Source organism: Mauremys reevesii, linkage group 5 (genome assembly GCF_016161935.1).
Source record: "Mauremys reevesii isolate NIE-2019 linkage group 5, ASM1616193v1, whole genome shotgun sequence".
NCBI classification, from domain to species: domain Eukaryota; kingdom Metazoa; phylum Chordata; order Testudines; family Geoemydidae; genus Mauremys; species Mauremys reevesii.
This window is the reverse complement of record NC_052627.1, coordinates 5,812,315-5,827,345: the sequence shown is the minus strand read 5'-3', so window position 1 is coordinate 5,827,345 and position 15,031 is coordinate 5,812,315. Positions and strand designations below refer to the sequence as shown.

Genomic DNA, 15,031 nt, shown 5'->3' with positions numbered 1-15,031 from the left:
ACTTCTCTTTCACTCCTTTCACACAGTACTTGTAGACCCTGTACATCCAGTATCTGTCTCCCTCTCGTCCTCTCTCCCCCTCCCCCTCTGCTCTGGCTGCTGTCTGTTCCTCTCCTGCTATATCTCTCCCAATGTGACTCCTCCTCAAAAATTTCTCCCTCCTCTCCCCACCTCTCCTCCTCTCCTCAGTCTCTCCAGCTCTTTCCTCCAGCATCCCTCTCAGCAGTCCTCCTCCTCCCTCCCTCCCCCCCTTGCCATCCCTTGAGAAGAGTTGTCTGTCCCCCCCCCAGTCCCACCCCCCCATAGCCCCCAACCCCCTCCTCCTCCCTTGCCCCTCAGCCCCCTCCCTCCTCCTCACGATCCTCTCACCCTCACCCCCGGCGCCAGAATCCCAGGAACAGGTAGAGAACTCCACTGAACCCTGACCGTCCCCTCCACCCAACCTTAGCCTCACCCCTCCTGGCCTTGTCTCTCTCTAGAATTAATCTAGCTCATTCATTCTCATTGGATGATCAAAGGAGGAAAGATCCTGGTTCTACCCGCCCCTTTCCATCCTTCCTCCCACATCCCGTATTTTTTTAGCCTTAGTAGACAGCACACCTTCCTTCCTCTCGGCCCCCTGGTCGGCCCCTGTCCCTGTCCAAGTCCAACCTTCCCAATCCCCAATCCCTGGGACAGACGCCCCTTCTCTGGGGCCCCCTCTAACCCCCCCCCTATCCCCCCTCCCTTCCCTCCCCTTCCTTTCCTTCATCTCCTATCCCTCCCCCCTCCCCATCTCCTGTATCCTCCCTTGCCCCAAACTTGGTGCTACCCACCCTCTTCCTTCTTTTTCTATGGACTGGCCGCTCGCCTCTTTTTCTTAGGCCACTGTCAGCTACCACCCCTTGTACCCCCCCTCTCTCCTCAAACCTTCAAATCTGTTCCTTTTTCACTCTCCCTCCCCCTCACTGGCTCTCCTTCCCTCGGCTCACTTCTCACGGTCACATGCTCCACTGCCCATCCTCCTCTGGTGGTCCCCCTTCCCCCTGCCCCCCCCCCCCCCCCCCCCCCCCCCCCCCGTTCCCCTTCAGGTACTGCTTGCCATTGCTCCATCAGCCTCTCAAACCCCCGTCTATTCTCTATCAGGGTTTCTACCTGCAGCTCTAGGCCCTGGATCTTTAGATAGTGAATACAGACTTACCTTCCCTGAAAGAGACTGCCCCACTCACCTCTTCTCTATGAGACCTACTGGGCTCCTTGGTTGGGCAATGCTTAATGCAGATTGATACATATTAGAAAGAAATTTTAAAAAAAACACACAGCTTTGAGCTGCTTAAAGGGGCCTTTGTTAGGAGCATACTGAAAGTTACAGGGGGAGCTGGTAGCAACCCTAATATTTAGGTTGCATATCAACCCATTACAACAGATCTTTTCAACCTTTCTTTTTTGAGAAGCTCTAACACCTCCATTGCTTTCAGCAGGCCTCTGACATGTGTGTATAAATTATGCCCACTAACACCTGCTAAAAAGGCTTAGTTCCTTTAAATTGGGCCTTCAAGTTTAAAATCAAACCTAGGAAGGAAAAATACCCTTTCTTATCTGTGAATCTGTTTCCCAGAGTGTCTCTCAATATTTCATTTTAAATTTCAATCTCCTAAGTTTCTTGATTCATCTAAAATATTTATTCTTCCTGAGCACCAGCATCAGTTTTTATTTCATTCTTGAAAACCGTGTGCGCGTCTGTGCTGATCTCTAAACCTGCAGGCTAAGAGACTGCTGATTTGCAAAATCCACACCGTATTAGATGATTTCAATTAAGGGCACATTTCTGTTGGCACTTGTAAATGTGCACTCTCCCCACCAGTGATATAGTGAAAGGAGATTGGTGGGGTAAGTAATGCGCCCTTTGTTTCTGACTCCGAGGAAGAAAAAGAACTAATAAGGGAATCTGGGAATTCCAATGAATACAAAACTGATTTTTTTGTTTTGTTTTGATTTCGTTTGTTTGTTTGGCTGCAATGCCTATGAAATTGTATGCCTTGGAAGAAAGGCAGTTTGTCAGCAGGATACAAAGTAAAGATTCTTTGCTCAGAATCAGAAATAACCATAATGGGTGGTTAGGTTAGTATTTTTATGGTCCCCAGCCCACGCACGCAAGTCATTCATTTAACTAAGTGGAACACGGGAAGCTTTGCTTTAGCAGGGATGCTTTCATAACCAAACCAGAGTGTACACAGCCATGTTTAACTCCTTAGGAACACTTGTTATTTTCTCTTGGGGCATGTGGGGAGAGCATGGAGGGATAGCCTGCCCCCTGGGAAGGGAATAACCCAGAGGGATGGAATCTGAAGGAACCACAGCACCATTTATGTAATAAAAACTGGCAGCCAGCAATGCATTGCTGTGAGAGCTTGAAAACATTGTTTCTCAGCCATCAGTGGTTAAGAATTGCAGAAAGGAAACCCCCACAAAGAAAGGCAAGGGAGGTGAGGATACAGGATTCAAAAATCATATGGCACTGAAAAATAATTAAGAACAGTATTCTTGGGAGAAGTGGTTTCATTACATTGTTTTCAGGTTGCAATTTTCTCTCATCTTCTCTCTCCCCTCACCAATCTTAAAGCAATAAAAGTATCAGATTGCTTTCTAGTGCTTGGATTCTCTTAAAAATGTCATTATTCAATTATCTGTCTATTCACTGGCCCTAAGGTCCAGCGGAGGAGATATTGTGAGCTTTCATTTAATGTTTTTAAACGCACTTCTGTCCACTTGTGATACAATAAAACTTTATTGAATTCTGTTCCCACATCACACTTAACATCCTTCACTTTTATTGATATGTGAGCCAACCCACTCTTCTGTCAGCAATAAGAAGAGTATTTCTAGCAAAGAAATTACCCTTTTTTCTATCAATACCACAACAGGGAAATGTGAATTCAACATATATGATTTTTTTAAACCAGTCTTTAACAAAGAGATGAATGATAGTTAAGTGTTGCTCCCCGCCCCCCACCCCACCTCCATCACCTTGTCAGCATTTAAAAATATAGGGGACTATTCTAAGGATGAGAGAGAGTTGGTCACCTGTTGATATTGACTAACCCCATTCAGCCAGAGGGGAGAGAAGTCAGGACAATCTATCCCTTGTCAGAAGCCAGATCCATTTTTTTTTCTTAAAGCAAATAATTCCAAGAGTGAGTGAGGCTGGCGGAAGGGAGGACTAGGGATATATAATACAGCAGCCATTTTCAAAAGAGAACATGGGCTGGTAAAGTCATAAGAGGATACATTTTTCAGAAAGAAATGGCGAGGCTTTCGGTGAACAATGCACTGTCACCAGCAAGTCTTCCTGCAACTGATGGAAGTTATGGAAAATTAGAGAAACAGGAGAAAAGAAAAACAAAACAATGCAAAGCAGGACGGGGGAACCAAGAGAGAGATTAAAATATTCCATATTTTTTCTCTGAGGGAACAGGCACAACAGTGTTCTATTGAGCATCAGTGTTCAAGGTCAGCTATCTCATCAAACTACAGACAATTCCCTCATGCTGCTCTACTGGAACATATACTCAACTTTCCTTTGCTGTTCAGCAAATATTTCCATTAATGCTATGGCAACATATATAGCCCATGATTTGAAACCTTACGGAGTAAATCGACAACTTAGACATGGCAGGCTGAGATTACATTCTAATGGAACGTGTGATGAAACATTAATGCCTTAATTACAAAAGCTGATGCACTTCTTCAGGAGAATAGCACATTGCAAAGCTTAATTCAAAAAGGTAACAGGGCACTAGGTTTCCTGAGAATAGCTCCACTATGCCACAGAAAATCTGCAATGGAGGCAGGAAATTGCCCAAAAAAACATAGTCCATTTTACCTTGGCAAATAGACAAGAAGGAATTCAGGTTTACTCAGTGGTGCTGTGCAAGCCACTTTTAACTTGTAAGGCACTCAAAAGACATCCTAAACCTCACCGTCTAGACTAAACCCAAAGCAGGAGTGACTAGGTAGGTCTTGTTGGAAGAAACTGGAACATACCCATAAGTAGAGATAACATCTGTGTTTGACTGGCCAAAAGATGGAAACCTTCACTGCACACAGTGTGTTGGCACTAATATGATCTGAAGTCACAAATGCAAGGAAGGGCTTGTCTACACTACCAGCCTGATTGACGGGCAGTGATCGATCTCGCGGGAGTCCACTTGTTGTGTCTAATAAAGACATGATAAATCAACTGCCAATTGCTCTAGCATCGACTCCGGTACTCCACCTCAATGAGAAGCACAAGGGGAATCGACAGAAGAGCGTCTCCCGTTGACACAGCACAGTGAAGACACCATGGTAAGTAGATCTAAATATGTTGACTTTAGCTACGTTATTCACATAGCTGAAGTTGCATAACTTTGATCATCCCCCGCCACCCCGTAGTGTAGACCAGAATGAAGAGAGAGGTTCCACTCAGCCATTCATATATCACTTGCCCCAGCCGATGAGTGCTGCAAACTGCATGTGCACAGCATGCCCTACAGATGGCTGTGGCTGCAGAATTGGTCTCACTGTATCTCCTCAGCTGAGTTCCTCCCCGAAGGTGACCCAGACAGTGCTCTCACATGAAGAGAATGGGTGGTCAGATGACTGGCCTGTTTGTCTTCTCAGAGGATAAACCCCTCCCTCATACACTGCTACAAGTCAGCAAACGAGACTGCTAGTAAATGGTGTGACAGCTTCACAGTCTGCAAGAAAGCCATGTGGTAGATAAGCAGGTAAATAAAGTGTTACCATCCCTATTTCAGAGGAAACAGACACTGCAAAACTCACATGGATTCCCTAGGGGCAGTGCAGCTCAGTGGAGTAAGCACAGGTTGTGGGGTTCAATCCTGGTCCCATTAAAGCCAAAGGCCGTTTTGTCATTGACATCACTGAGGTAGGATTTCACTCCTGGATTGTAATGTTGCTCTCGACACTCTCTTGCTGAGTGAACCACTTTCACCGTGAAAGCCACAGGATGATTGTTCCCTGCCTCATGCGGTGGGGATGTTGTGGGGCATAACTAAATAGTGTTTGCAAACCACTACAGAAGTGTAACACCTTGCCAACGCCAGGCACTGGCAAGAACAGAATAGAGAAATTCTGGTGTGAAAGCCCTGTGCTCACTTGCCTTTGGCGGGACAGGGACACATGGACATGGACATTCCCGCACAATGTGCCAGGTCCTTCGCTGGGGTATGGTGGTGTAGCTCTCTGTAATTAATGGAGCTATACACCAGCTGAGGATCTGGCCCATAATGTTAATCACAAATGCTGCAATTTTTGCAAATCAGAACTAGGAAAAGTCAGAATTCACCACAATGATTATCTCCGCCTCCAGCCTTGTACAAAGATTACTCCAGTAGGTATTAAAAAACCCACAGCCATACAACACCCTAACCTGATTTTAAAGGCATCATTTTTCACATTTGGATCATTAAAAACATTCAATCCCTACTGTACATTTGGTACTGAACAGCCTACCACAAGAGTTATTTTACATCTTGCACATAAGACCGATTAGCACCTCAGGGCATAATATTCACATATTACCTTCCTCACAATGCACCACTATTCTTCTTTGTTTTCTATGCAACAAAGGCTATTGGTAATGACTAGTTCTTTACCAGAATGATCTCAGGAGGAAATAATACATGTCATGTAAATTGCAAATCGTAAGAAATACGACTTATGGTAAGTACAACCTCCTCCCCCCCACTCTCCCCCCTAGACACCTTTTTTTTTGTTGTTTTTTTTGGTAATGAAATGAAACACGGCCTTGCTAGTAGGTCACCTGCAAGCTAGTAATTTTGTATAAAGCTCTATGGGTCATATCCAAAGCACACTGATGTCGATCTTTTCATTGCTTTCAATGGATTTTGAATCAGCCCCAATGTAAGACATCAGTTGTTGCATCTAGAAGCTTCATGGTTTTTGTTTTTAATACTCAGACATGGACATAGTCCTAATGTTGAGCCCTGTTTTCCTCAATTGGCTGAGACAGACTAAGGGTCCCTTGGCGGAGTACGTCACTTTTGTTCAGGGACAAGGGCAGTGAGTGCTTTTGTTTTAATTGCATCCCTCACTTTTCAGTTCCCAGCCATTTCTCAACAGCCACATGACCTTTCAACCCTTTCAGTCCCCACAGCAGACGAGCAGCCAGTTCCTCGGTGAGAGGTGTGTACAGTTTGAGGGACTGTAAGCATGAGCAAGGAAGCTCATAACTTTCCCTGAGGAGATCATGCTTGTCACTTCCAAGACACATTCCTTCTCCGGTGGCTTGACATCCAAGCATGAGCCTATTTGTTTATGATCCCAGCTATCTTCTTCCACGGGTCAAGTGCCGTGCTTCAGAAGAATAAAATGTTTTCTGGCTGGCTCTCACTACTCAATCCCACACATATTAAACTAATTAGGGAAGACCAGGGGTGATTTTAGTTTTGCCTAATTTGTTCCTCGAGGTGCACGATTTGAGAGCTTTAAGAAATCCAGGGTAAGAAACCCAGAAATGATTTAGTTTTGCATGACTTTATTCTTTAGTACTGCTAACCAAATATTTATATACCTCTTTGCGATATACAATTTTTTTGATAGCAGAATTGTAAATGAGTCCTGCTGCTATGAAAAGCAAATTCTGAAGCATGCTTTACTTTTTGGTAACGCTGATTTTGCTCTATTAAAAATATAACACTACAACCACAGATGAAAGTTTTTCCTAAACCTAGAAAAAAAATTAAGGCTTTCAGGGCCTGCACGTAACTTCCCTTAATCATTTCAGAAACTTACAGTTTCATAATTCCTACCATCAACATTATGCTTTCATCAATTAGCTTCCTATTTGCTTGTCCCTGCGAGGAGATGCAATATGGGACTTAAAAGGTAACGATAAAATGGCACTAATTAAAATAACATAGATCAGTCTAAAAAAAACTTTGATATACAAATTACAATCAGAAAACTGTATAGTGAGCAATAAAAAAACCCACCCTAATTAATAGTAGTGTTTCATTTAACAGGAGCATCCATCACACAATGAGTGAGATTTTCAAACCCTCATCAACTGAATCTAGTGTGGTGCGTACACTTTTGCCAATTTTGTCATTGAGTGGTGGTTTGTTTCCCCCCCACCCCCCATGGGTTGAAGGCCTAATCTGTAAGCAAAATGAGATCTCTATCAATGAGAAGTGAAAATATATTAATATACATACTGTAAGGGACACATTCATACTGCACTTCCAGGTATTTGTACGTTCCCGGGCAAGGGTCTGGAAACACATCAGGGCCTGCTACCACTGCACACTGTGTACGATTACTGCATCTGAAAGGCAAAGAGAATGACAATCAAAATACAGATGGAGAAGATGTTGGGTAAAATGTTCATAAGTGTCCAAGTTACTTAGGCATCTAAGTCCCATTTTCAAACGTGATTTCCCTGCCTCAGTCTCACTGACTTTCAGTGGAGCGTGGGAGTACATCCCTTTTGAAAATGGGGCACAGGCTCTTATGTCACTCAACTGCTTTTTTACCCATTATTTATAATTTTAGTTCCATCTAAGCTACTGAGAGCTAATAATTTTAAGTAGTTTGGGATTTCTTTTTTTAAGAATTGACTTACTTTTTATTGTTTTTTGTATGACAGTTATACAAGAGAATATCTGAAGTGTATCCATTCAGTGTACCCAGGACATCAGCAACAAATTTAAAGCATGTAGCATGCAGCTGAAATATCCACTGAGGTCCTGATCCTACAAAGCGACCTACGCAATCAGACTCTCATACCCGAAGGGGCTCCCACTGAAGTCCACAAGATTATTGATAAAAATATGAGCCTTGACAGATTAATTTATTTAGGCCCTAATCCTGCAGACACTTTTGCACGTCTTTTAGTGATTGTGGGATCAGGGCCTTAAATTATACTAAATGGTCACAGATATGTCACTATGGAGACACTTGTTCAAAAGACAAGAGACCTGATTCCACAACCCTTTCAAGGATGACTAGCAGGATTAGAAGTTGCACAACTGGGCCCAACATTTGAAACTAGATTATTCATAGTCAGTAAAACAATAATCAATCTTTAAAATCTAAACAAAGTTAACTGCATTAACTGTGTCAGTGACTTGATTATAAATGATTGCACCCATTAATTGAAAAAATGCTGACATAGTTTAAACCCAAAATTTTGTGGCTTTTCTTTGCTTGTAAATGTTTTAATGTTTTTATTTCAGTGGAAACAGGAGTTGTATTTTTTAAAACCACTCTCTGTCAATGTTGGAAATCTAAACTGCATTGTGCTACAATGAATGGGAACAGAATTCTAATGTAACTTTAAGTTGCACTGTTCAAGACAAAGTACAAAGAGTAAACCAACATATGTCAGATTTAGTATTGGTTGTAACTAAACACATACTTTTAAATGAACAAGAATATGATATTCATATCAACAGTGCCCCTTTAAATAGCATTCTATAGAATAATGACGTATAATTCAAAAAGGTGACTGGAAACAGTGACAAACAGGAAAGATACAATGGGTCATCAAGTAAACTGTCTAAAGAACAGAGCTGTCCTGCTTTAAAGAATGGTATTTTACACCCAAATGCACAGTACATTTATATTTGTCATACAGAGCTGCAATGCATGTGACTCAGATATTACATATTTCCAAAAGTAAGCTTGTTCTCACTGGAGAGCCGATTCTACAGACACATTGAGGCAAAAGCTACATTACTCAGGCAAATAATCTCTTTGATGTTAGCAGGGCTAATCATGTAAGTGAAGTTATTTGCATGTATAAATGGTTGCACTATTGAGTGCAGAAATATGTCCTCCATTTGACACACATGCTTGACTCCCCTTAGTGTTACTGAAAAATTTGTGTGTGCATCCAGAGTTCAAAGTATACATTTGCACTGGGTATCTTCTTAAAGGAGCTATTGGAATATTTGATTAATGTGTTTCGGATACAGACTCATTTAGCAAACAGTAGTTCTAAACAGAAAATTCCTGAAGTGTTTGTTCGGGGGAAAAATGACAATATACTCCTTCATTTTCATCCCTTTCCATACTGGATATAGAATTCCTTGGGGATAGAGCATTGCAGTTACTTTCAATAAAATGCTTCTTCCTCTGATATGACATTGGACCTCTGACCCCACCTTTCTATTGGCAGAAGCACCAGCATCCAGAGTAGAACTCATTTAGCTCTGGAGTAGAAATGTTTTGTGTTTACCTGAGGCTACAGTTTGTCAGCCTTAATGAGGATTTTATTTTAGCCCATAAATTAAAACAGATTCATTAGTGAGTGCCTTAAGCTCAATATTTAAAAAAAAATTACAGAAAGATTAATAAAACCTGATACCCTACTCATCAGGCAATTTAGCGGGATAACAGATAATCCAGAGGGCTGGAATGTTCTAACGTTTGCTGACTGAGATTTATGCCAGCCGATGGTTGTCACAGACAAGAGACTACTTTTATCATATAAATGGAGGAATAAATGTATTAACTTGAGGGCTAATTTTGTTGTCCTCACCCTTGCTACTGTGAGACAGGTGGCTTGGCAAGGATATACAGATAGTTAGGACAGTGTGTGCAGGCAGGCTTCCAAGCAGAGACTTTGAACATAATCCAAAATTTCACTTCCAACAAAAAGCTTTTATTGAGCTCAATGTGCCTTTCAAAATGCAATAGTGTTGGACTAATCCATAGTGTCTATGGCTCCATGGACAGTCCCCGCCATGTTACATTGAATAACAATAATGCATCTAAAAGGTATGCTTCGAAATCATGAGTCAGGCTCAAAAAAAAATCATGAGGTTGGCTTCAAAATCATGACATGTAAATAAATAAATAAATTGTGAGTTCTTTTTATTTACTTTCTTATTTCTGTAGCCTTGAGGGATGCACTCGCTTCATATTTTAAAGTTTTTCTCTGTAGCCATGCCAGCAAGAAATTTGCTTTTGTTTTGTTTTGTAAGTGAAAGCTCAGCTTCTCATGTTAGCAAATGAACCAAGGTGCTGATGCTTTAAAAAAAAAAAAAAACCATCACCAACACCCCCCCCACACACATACACACACATACAAATATTGTGGGAATTGCAATAAAATCACAAGAGTTGGCAATCCTGGACACAGCAACTTTCTAAACACACATTCTCAGCGTAGGTCCTGAATTCGAACGCAAATCTTTCACTCTCTTCCAGAACAGTGTGTGATCTGGGACACCACCTGTACCTATTGGGTTCCGGGAAGTGGGCAGGCTTCTGCCCGCCCACTGCTAAAGGATCCCCCCCTCCCCCCAGCCTAAGGGGAGGATCTACTGGACCTCAAGAACCCAACTGATTTCGGGGGGGGGGCACCACCTGTAGCGGGGTGGACACCCGCTCCTGCCCTGAAGGGCTTAAAACAGCCAGGAAGAGGGCTGAGGCTGGGGCAAGAAACCTGGGTTGATTGGGGGAAGTGGCTCAGCTGTGGGCCATGCCCCAATCAGGCCACAGCTGTCCTATATAAAGAGGCAGTGAGCCAGGAGCCTGGTCAGTCTCTCTCTGTTTGTAGAGGGAGATGGGCCTGGCTGCAGGAAGCTAGACCGGGTACTTGAGTGGAGCAGGGCTGGGGAAAGGCAGAGGAGCTGGGGAGCTCCAGCCTGGAAAGTCCCAGGCTGCGGCCTAGCATTGGGCTAACAGGTACTGGGGGTTGCAGGGGGCAGCCCAGGGGTAGGCAAAGGCAGCAGGTCCAAACCCTCCTTGCCAGTGATGAGTTGGCTGGTACTGCAGTCTGCCCCAGGGTGTGAGGCTAGACAATGACTGGCAGTAGCCTTATACTGAGGTGAGGTGGGACAGTGGGTGGGGGTTTCCCAGGGAGGGGAGACCCTGAGAGAAAGGGGTTACTGGGGGGAGGGCAGCGTCCCAGCTAAAAGGGCACCGAGTCCAGGGAGGGACACAGGGGCCAGAGGACAGGCGGATCACCGGCCTGCAGAGGGCGCTCCGGAGCTGGAATGAGCTAATTCCCGGAATATGCCAGCAGGAGGCGCCGCAGGGGTGAGTCCGCACCTCTACACCACCAAACAGACCAAAAGGATCAAGCATTAAGGGAGGGAGGGGTGTGACAGTAGCTTATAAATTACCAGCAATAACTACTAGTTAGTTCGCAAAGTGCAAAGGTTGGTTGGGAGCACTGGGTCACCCACCAAATTAAGAACTTAAGAACAGCCATACTGGGTCAGATCAATTGTCCATCTAGCCCAGCATCAATCATAGAATCATAGAATCTCAGGGTTGGAAGGGACCTCAGGAGGTCATCTAGTCCAACCCCCTGCTCAAAGCAGGACCAAACCCAACTAAATCATCCCAGCCAGGGCTTTGTCAAGCCTGACCTTAAAAACCTCTAAGGAAGGAGATTCCACCACCTGCCTAGGTAACCCATTCCAGTGCTTCACCACCCTCCTAGTGAAAAAGTTTTTCCTAATATCCAACCTAAACCACCCCCACTGCAACTTGAGACCGTTACTCCTTTTTCTGTTATCAGGTGCTTCAAAGGGAATGAGCCAAATAGGTAATCATCAAGTGACCTATCCCGCTATCACCCATTCCCAGCTTCTGGCAAACTGAGGCTAGGGGCACTTCAGAGCATGGGGTTGCATCCCTGCCCATCCTAGCTAACAGTCATTGGTGGACCTATCCTCCATGAACTTATCTAGTTTTTTTTTTAACCGTGTTATAGTCTTGGCCTTCATAACGTCCTCTGGCAAGGAGTTCCACAGGTTGATTGTGCACTGTGTGAAGAAGTACCTCCTTTTGTTTGTTTTAAACCTTCTGCCTATTGATATAGTATTGAATAGTTGGGATTATGTTTTCCAATGTGCATTACTTGGCATTTATCAACACTGAGTTTCATCTGCCACTTTGTTCCTCAGTCATCCAGTTTTGTGAGGTCCCTTTGTAAACCTTTGCAGTCTGCTTTGGACTTAACTATCTTGAGTAGTTTTGTATCATCTGCAAATTTTGCCACCTCACTGTTTACCCCTTTCTCCAGATCATTTATGAATATGTTGAACAGTACTTGTCCCAGTACAGGCCCCCGGGGGACACCACTATTTACCTCTCTCCATTCTGAAAACTGACCATTTATTGCTACCCTTTGTTTCCTGTCTTTTAACCAGTTACTGATCCAGAAGAGAACCTTCCATCTTATTCCATGCCAGCTTACTTTGCTTAAGAGCCTTTGGTGAGGGATCTCATCCAAAACTTTCTGAGAATCTACATTATATCCACTGGATCACCCTTGTCCACATGCTTGTTGACCCCCCCAAAGAATTCTAGTAGATTGGTGAGACATGATTTCCCTTTACAAAAAACATGTTGATTCTTCCCCAACAAATTGTGTTTGTGTCTGATAATTCTGTTCTTTGCTATAGCTTCAACCAGTTTGCCTGATACTGAAGTTAGGCTTACCGGCCATTAAAAAAATTCTTCATTTAACTTCCACATTCTAAAGGATGCCTTTTTGCTTCTAACTCCTTTTTTACTTTGTTGTTTAGCCACGGTGGCACTTTTTTGGTTCTCTTACTGTTGTTTTTTTTTTAATTTGGCGTTTACATTTAAATTGAGCCTCTATTATGGTGTCTTTAAAAAGTTTCCATGCAGCTTGCAAGGATTTCACGTTTGGCCTTTTAATTTCTCTTTAACTAACTTCCTCATGTTTGTGTACCCCCCCGTTTCTGAAATTAAATGCTACAATGGTGGATTTGTTTGGTGTCCCCTCCTCCCACCACAGGGATGTGAAATTTTATTATGTTACGGTCACTATTACCAAGCAATTGAGCTATATTCATTTCTTGGACCAGGTCCTGTGCTCCACTTAGGACTAAATCAAAAATTGCCTCTCCTCTTGTGGGTTCCAGGACAAGCTGCTTCAAGAAGCAGTCATTTAAGGTGTCCAGAAACTTTATCTCTGCATCCCGTCCTGACGTGACATGTACCCAATCAATATGGGGATAGTTGAAATCCCCCATTGTTATTGATTTTTTTAAAATTTTTATAGCCTCTCTAATCTCCCTAAGCATTTCTAAGTCACTTTAACCATCCTGGTAAGGTGGTTGGTAATATATCCCTACTGCTATGTTCTTATTAAATCATGGAATTACTATACATAGAGATTCTAGGGTAAAGTTTCGTTCATTTAAGAGTTTTACTTCATTTGACTCTACACTTTCTTTCACACACAGTGCCATTCCCCCACCAGCACAACCTGTTCTGTCCTTCCGATATATTTTGTACCCTGTTATTACTGGGTCCCATTGATTATCCTCATTCCACCGAGTTTCTGTAATGCCTTTCTATCAATATCCTCATTTAATACGAGGCACTCAGGTTCACCCATCTTAGTATTTAGACTTCTACCACTATTTATTCAGGGTTATTTAATCAGACCCTACTAGAATTGAAGGGCCACAAGCTTCTCTCAGATACTTGTGCATAACTCTCCCTGACCTCAGAGGGAGGAGCCTCTCAGGGTAGAGGGTGGGATCTCCCCTCTCCACAATAACACAGAACAGGACTAGAGAGAGATTTTCTTTGCAGAATTTCTCCCATATCAGTCCATGGGAGTAGGGTCTGCTCTACACCTCAGCCTGCTGCAAAAGGCTCTGTCCTCCAAAGTGATACACAGGAGGACAGAGCCACCTGTACTGAGACGCTGCATTTCCATAACAGCTCCACAGCGTAGGTGCTCCTTCTGCTTTGGCAGGGCATCTCATTGGATGCAACTCCCATCCTTGCTGTGGGGAGGACCTCGGTAGGTAAAGTCATCTCCACAGGCCAAGGGAGAAATGGTGGATGCCCCATTAGCCTTGCACCAACCCAACATGGGTCTGCCCACTCCCAGCACCAACAATTCCTGCAACCTTTCCTCCTTGCATAGCCCAGCTCCTTTGCAGGGAAGAAGTTGATTTGTGAATCAACATTAGTTGATTCAATTTTTGCCAATCCCAGGCATTCAAAAATGAGGATTCACACCCTAAATAGTCATGATATTGGCTTAAAAATCATGAGCTGTGGGTTGGTTTTTTCTTTTAAAGATACATTCTGCATTCTCTTTATTTGTGTTCTGTGTGAGGAGTTTTGGAGCCTTGAGGGGCCACATTTTGAAGTTTTTCTCTACAATCATCAGAGCTAGAAACTTACTTTAAAAATAAAAGAGTTGAAATTATCATGAATCACCTGACTCCGGGAGTCGGAGGGTTAGGTGGAGGGGGAACCACCCATTGTTGAGAGACTCATGATAAAACTACAAGAGTATGCAGCACTGTTGATACAAAGAGCATCATCTCTTTTCCATACAGATTCCAGCACATTTCATATTTGTAGCAAAAACTTATCCTGTATTTGGCAGTTTAGTTTCTTTTTACTCTGCCAACATAAACCACTCAGGTGTTCACTCTAACAAACTTAAAGAGAAAGGCAATTGGAAAATCCTGATATCAGTGGCTTAGTTGTTCCTGTCATAAGTCAGGCTATTACATTTTTAAAGGGGGAGGCAAAGAAGATCTGTTGTTGGCGGCCCATACCCCGGTTGGGGTGACGGGCATGAATGAATGAATGAATGAAAGAATAACTGCTCATAGTTACTGCTCTGTTTTCAGTACTTTCACTCTCACTTTTTCCACTGACACCACCACTTTGGAACCCCCTGAGCTCGGTGGTGTTTCACGAGGCAGATTAAAGTCCCTTCTGACAGACAGTGACATAGCAATGGAAATGTGTTTGTAGTCTCCAGAAGGAAGGAGTGGGGAATCATGGCTTACACCAGCGCCAACAAACCAGCTCGCGAGGAGCAGCAGCTACGTGATTGAGTTCTTCTTTGTAAATCATAAGATTATGTGCTGAATCCTGTGATTTGTTGGCACTGATTGCAAAGCAGACTGAGTGAGATGCATTAAGGCAAACAGAGACCAGGGACTGGATGACTCAAGCGATTGGAATGAGATATAGATACACACTGGTCATCTTAATCATAGTG

The 15,031-nt window shown here is 43.3% G+C and overlaps 1 protein-coding gene and 1 long non-coding RNA gene across 15 annotated transcripts in view; one reads left to right on the top strand and one right to left on the bottom strand.

Annotated features, from left to right (window-relative positions):
* Positions 1 to 15,031, bottom strand: part of ADGRL3 (adhesion G protein-coupled receptor L3) — an 842,781-nt gene that overhangs the window by 375,342 nt on the left and 452,408 nt on the right. For all 13 annotated transcript variants that reach the window (XM_039540335.1, XM_039540336.1, XM_039540325.1 and 10 more), the window contains exon 5: positions 7,221 to 7,330. In XM_039540335.1, the coding sequence (XP_039396269.1) occupies positions 7,221 to 7,330 (110 nt within the window). The remainder of the gene's footprint in view (positions 1 to 7,220; positions 7,331 to 15,031) is intronic.
* LOC120406077 overlaps positions 1 to 15,031 on the top strand; it is a 41,304-nt gene that overhangs the window by 6,954 nt on the left and 19,319 nt on the right. Inside the window, exons 3-6 of one of the 2 annotated variants that reach the window (XR_005599073.1) lie at positions 4,236 to 4,326; positions 5,614 to 5,706; positions 7,029 to 7,086; positions 7,652 to 7,810. The exons of the other annotated variant lie outside the window; for it this stretch is intronic. This is a non-coding gene — a long non-coding RNA (uncharacterized LOC120406077). Of the gene's footprint in view, positions 1 to 4,235; positions 4,327 to 5,613; positions 5,707 to 7,028; positions 7,087 to 7,651; positions 7,811 to 15,031 lie in introns of those variants that run through there. 2 annotated transcript variants of the gene reach the window in all.